The following is a 6,000-nucleotide window of genomic DNA, read 5'->3' on the forward strand; positions in this document are numbered from 1 at the left end:
TTGGATGTTAATCTAAATATGATGGAAAGCCACTGGAGAGTTTTGACCAGAAGACTGATGTGATCCAATAAACAAAGCAAACTCTGGCTATTATGTAGAGAACAGATTACATGGCAGGAAGAATACTTAAGAGGCTTTGGCAGTAGTCCAAATAATGGAAATGGAAAAGATAGCATCAGGGTTGGCCATAATGAGATAGAAAAGTGATTGTGGAAATTGAGCAGGCAAAGGAATTACAATGCCAGGCTATGGATGAATTATCAACATGGATGTTGCAGAGGCAAAAAACAATAATAGAAGCAGAGCTAGTGCAAGAGACTATTCGCTTGGTGCTAAAAATCATCAGTGAATGAGGTGGGGGTAAGGGGAGCAAAAACAAGGGAGGTATAGGGTGGTATAATATGATCATGAGGGATTTAAAGGAGCTGGAGCTCTGACAATGGAAGGTAAAGAAATGAGTTAGAAGTGGTAATGTGGACCAAGGAAGACACTCACCCCAAACCTATATAGGGTGTGGGGAAAAAAAGCAGCCTCTACTTTAAGAGGGTCTCAGGGCAAAGTGTCACTGAGAAAGCCAGATTTCAGTTAGTAGAAAAATCTAAAGGGATCATCTGGAGAAGAGGTAGGTATATGAAGGAATATGCTAATGGCATGCTGTCATGAGGATGAGGCAATACAGACACAGAGTTAGGAAGTAGCCCAAATAAAGATACATCTGTATTACTCAGAACAGGGCCTCAGGCACAGGCCCATGATACGATCATCATCATAGCACTTAATATAATTTAGCATTATACTGCCCATCTATTATTTACTATGTTGTCTGTCTCCCCCAAGTAAGGTCCATGAAGGTAGGGACATTTTGTTTTATTTACCTCTCTATCTACAGCACAGTAGCTGGTACATAATTGATGGGCTCAATATACATTGACTAAATTAATTAGTGATTATACATGTATGTACTCACACTGTATCCAACCAAATTCACATTTGCTTGTGAATGGGAAAATATCTAGCTAGAATTAGGAACACACTTAACCTTCGACCATTCATGTAAACCAAATCATATGGGGAAGGGGAAGACTGTTAGAAATGATATGTTTGTAAAAATTGAAAGATGGGATACCCTTGAGAACAAATTTCAAATCAACTGTATAAGGTAGGCAATCCTACTGTCATTTCTAGACAGAGAAACTTCAAGTACTTGATTATAATTTTTCAAATAATAAGACCAACTATTCATTCTGGTCTCTAAAAATTCTTGGTCTCTCCCTAATAACCTTATTAAAATTCTTGTTTCCAAGCATTAAAATCTCAGTGTACTTTTAATTTATTGTGAATAATTTGGTAATCTAAACAAAGATTATTTATGGCTGGCTTATTTCCCCTTTTTGTGGATGGAATGCAATTTCTATTATGTATTAAAGAGAAAGTCTACAAATTAAAGAATAGCAAAGTACACTTCTCTTTCATTCTACTATGAAACCACAAAGTGAAATGAAGCTGAAATGAGCTATCCATTAATCTAGTGGCAACCCAAGAACGGTAGCCTATACTTACTATTAAGGAATGAATTGTGTCCCCTAAGTCTTAACCCTCAGCATCTCAGAATATGACTATATTTAGAGATAGGGCCTTTAAAGAAGTAATTAAGGTTAAAAGAGGTCATGGGGGTGAGGCCCTGGTCCAATATGACTAGTGTCCTTAGAAGAAGAGGAGACACCAGGAATATACATGAACAGTGGAAAAACCATATGAGGACACAACAAGAAGGCAGCCATCTGTAAGACATGAAGAAATGCCCCAGGGGGGATCAGACTTGCTGTCATCTTCATCTTGAACTTCTAACCTCCAAACAGTGAGAAAATAAATTTTTGTTGTTTAAGCCACCAGTCTGCAGTATTTTGTTATGACAGCCCTAACAAGCTAATACATTTAGTATTTTTCATTTCTCCTTTTCTAAATGTATATGGTATTTAAATATAAACACATAAACACCATTTAGCTATCATTACCCAAAAGAATTCTCTTTTGGAATAATTGACTAAATTCTGTTTTTAATCAAAGTAAAAATAATTTTCTGATTAAGTTTGGTTTTCCTAGGATTTTAAAAAAAAATCGTGCCTATAGGACACAGAATTTTCTTTGAAAATGATTGGCAAACAATGAAATAATCTCCTCTCCCATCTTCCCACTCAAAACTCTTTTGTTGAAGAAAATCTGTGCTTCCTCCACTGACAAAGTCTGAAGTTTAAAAGTATGTGATGCTTACCGAATCGATCTGATCTAAAGAAATCTTCCCAGCATTTCCCTGGGTACTATAATCTTGGCCGGTGTAGGAATGACTGTTACAAAAAAAAAAAAAGAAGAAGAAGAACAAAATGTTAAAGTAGGATTTATAAAATACTTTTGATCACTTCAAAGGAAATATTTTTATTCTGATAATAAAGTCAGAATAAGGAAAACATTTTACATATGAACCTTAGCAGACACATAGCCAAGTGTTTTAAATGTATTTGATAAAATACATTTAAGAAACTTAACCAAAAATAATACAAAAATATGGTGACTGTCTGGATTTTATGAACCCCAATCTAAGACACCACAACTTCCACTTCTTAGAAGCATAATCCAAATTGTTATTAAAGTTCAAACCTCTACTATTTACCCCTTATCAACAGCATGGTAACATAGCAAAAAAGAAACTGGAACTTAAATCAGGAACCATCGGTAGTAGGTCCCTGAGGAAGTTACTTAGACTCTCTGTATCCCAGTTCCTTACCTGTCAACTGGAGATAATAATGCCTGCTTTGCAGTGTTGATAAAAGGACTGAGTTGAAATAATTTTTGTTAAAGGGCCTAACATATGGGAATCACTTTATTAAAATAAATTATATCTGAATAGCACTTTACTATATCCTCTAATTAAATCCTCATAACCACCCTGAGAAAGAATTTTTATTTTACATTTGACAGATGAGAAAATGGAGGTTCAGAGGACTTGGGAACTTATTAAGATCAGAAAGTGGGAACTCAAAACTTTAGACTCCTAATTCCCTATTTCTCCACTATATCATCCCATCCTCTTCCCTATAATAAATTTTCCTGTAGTATTATTCACAAATTAGGAAACATAACTTGGCATATACTACCTTGAGCCATCCACCTTTCCAATTTATCTCCTTGACACAACACCCTACCCATGCTCAACTTCATAAACGCAGATTCAGGTGTATGCAGGTTTGACACAGCAAACAGCTGCTAAATTACATAAGAAATCACAATCAAGCCATGGTTTATACAGACAGCACAACTAAAGGGGAATTCTAGAATGAAGTGTCATTAAGATCATAAAGAATTCCAGACTCTCTACTTTCTACCTGCTCAGTACAGGTTCTTACCGCTGAACCACATATACACTCAAGATGCTCTGTAGAGAAGCTGTTGTTTCCACAATCTATCCATTTTACTGATTAAACAATGGGTATGGATTATGAAGCAAGACTACAGTAGCATCTTGGAATGCTGCAGCTACCGGCTAGGAGACTGTTAAAAGTAGGTGTAGATTTCCTCTCCCCACAATTCTCCTTTCACTGGCTAAGAAGGGCCTGAGAATTACTCAGAGCAGGATGAGGAGAATGATACTGAGCGAGACCAGCATATGACACCCCCAAATATGAAGGATTGTTAAACTGAAGACATTTAAGAAGCAGCAGATTCAGGAAAGCTCTCTGCCCTCTCCCTATTTACCCAAAAGTAGCACATAAATTTACAAAGACAAAAGGTATCCTGCCACCCTTCTACCAGGGAGAACAAAGATTAACCACTGAAGACAGCTTCAGACGCTTATCATCTAGGGATGATACCACAGGAACCTACATTAACAAGTTTTACTAACTAGCCTTTATCTGCCATTTATTTGCCTTCCCACAAGTTATTGCCCCCAGAAAAAAAGTCCTTTTCAAAGTCCTTTTCCTTTGTCTTATTGCTTCTCTAAAAATTTACTGTTCTTTGTTGAAGATGCTATGTAATCTGGAATTCAGCCTCTGAGAATTACTCATTCCCTGGGTATCTCTCATGTATATATGAAATACACATGTTAATAAACTTCTATTTGCTTTTCTCTTGCTAATCTGTCTTTTGTTACAGGGGTCCACTCAAACTAAGAACCTATGGACGTTGAAGGAAAATTTATTATTCTTCCTCTACAATTCCATATTCTAAAACACATCTCTTTGCCTCTTGTATTATTTCTCCCTCCAGTAACAAATTTCTGACAATAACTGTTTCATTGGATTCTATGTATTCCCCTAATCACGGTAGCACTACAGCATAGAAAACTCATGCTAAAACAATAGATGCTATTCAACTGTAATATTCTACACTTTAATACAGAGCATAACCAGAGAATTGTTTAAGTGGAATCCCAAGAATAAAAATGTATTTCACTTTCCGATATATTTTACAGTAGAGCAAAGAGGCAGCATGGGGCAATAGGAATAGCAGTAGCTAGGAGTATGAAGACCTGTTCTTGTTTTTGTTTTTTAAATCACTAGTTCCAAAACCTGGGGCAACTCACTTGCACCCTTCTGAACCATCTTCATTTGTAAAATGGTACTAATAATGCCAGGCCTGCCTAACTGACAGAAATGCTAGGGAAATCAAATGAAATAACTTATTCAAAGTGCTAATTAAAACTAGTAAAACATATTCCAGTAAACAGAGCAACTGCAGTCTTGAACCAGTAAGTACAGAAAATAACAGGATGGCAAGAAAGACAGCATGGTCCTGTAGAAGAGCCATCACCAAGCTGGGAGGTAAGGCCATGCCACTGACCTCTGCAATCTTTAGCTTCTTGGTCTACAAATTGAAGGTGGTGATTACAATGACCTAACCAGATTGTTCAGATCAAATAGATTAACAAATAAGCTTTCTATATAAATGGTAAAATGGTGAACAAACATGACTATAGTTATTGAGTAAATGGAGCCAAATGATTATTATACCACAAGAAAGTTGTTCTTGGCCCAGATTAATTCAGTATACTAGGTGCAAAGAGAAGACATATAAAGAGGGCACATATATTTTGTATGCAGAATATACAAAAGGGCTAAATTCTGAGANAAACAGGAATTTTTGTGAAAGGTAGTTTGAGAAATGCAGTTCAAAACACAGGGCTCAGCTACGAAGCTTGGCCATGCTGAGAAAAGTCCTTGAGTGGAGTGATTTGTGTCCAAGCCCTGCACTGGGGAAGGGAAGAAACTCAGGGGCTAGACCCAGCTCCACTTGTACTTACTTTTTGACCTTGGACACACCTTTCCCATTCTCTGTACTTCTATTTCCTAACTGTGAAAAGACGGGTTGGATATTCCATAAGACAACTCCCAGCCTTAATATTCTGAACACTAGAAAGACAAAATCTGATTGTACTCTTTCTCTGCCTCCATTAACTTATCAGAAAAGTACTTTGAAGTATGTTTCGATGTCTAGTTCATTTCTAAAAAAAATCCTGCTGCTAACTCTTTAGCTAAAGTCTAAAACATGTTAGACTTTTCAGAATTTTAGAATTTTTAGGGTTTTAGAGTTACCCTTGATGTGCACTGAATGTCTGTACTTATATAGCCATGGTACATGGTATTCTTGGTGAGAAAGTCTATATTCCTTAGTACAGGATCTAACATCTTTTTAAAAAATTTTATTTATTTTTATTGTAACAAAGTTGATGAGATCTAACCTCTTTTATGATCTAACCAGTCTCAGCTCTCCTAAGCCTCCCTGCCCCCACCTTTTCCACTGTGCACCCTGTGTCAAACCATGCAGAATTTCTTTAGTTCCTTCTCCATATCAGGCCTATCTGCCTTCGCTCTCTCTTTGGAAAACTCATTCTCCCATCGGTCCTTTTAGGAGGGGCTTATTTGTTCAATTTTTAAGAATCTGCTCATGTCTACCTATTCCGTGAAGCCTCTCAGGGACATTGTCAGGTTCATCCGATATCCCCCC

The 6,000-nt window shown here is 36.8% G+C and overlaps 1 protein-coding gene across 1 annotated transcript in view; it reads right to left on the reverse strand.

The window, feature by feature from the left end:
- The window catches only part of LOC103604870 (DNA primase large subunit), a gene marked incomplete at its 5' end in the record, with an annotated part of 109,421 nt that extends 107,076 nt beyond the window's left edge, over positions 1–2,345 (reverse strand). The window contains one exon of the mRNA XM_008589448.1: positions 2,273–2,345. Within this exon, the coding sequence (XP_008587670.1) occupies positions 2,273–2,345 (73 nt within the window). The remainder of the gene's footprint in view (positions 1–2,272) is intronic.
- Positions 2,346–6,000: the final 3,655 nt, after the last annotated feature.

Source organism: Galeopterus variegatus, unplaced genomic scaffold (genome assembly GCF_000696425.1).
Source record: "Galeopterus variegatus unplaced genomic scaffold, G_variegatus-3.0.2 Scaffold5453, whole genome shotgun sequence".
In the NCBI taxonomy this organism is placed as follows: Eukaryota; Metazoa; Chordata; class Mammalia; order Dermoptera; family Cynocephalidae; genus Galeopterus; species Galeopterus variegatus.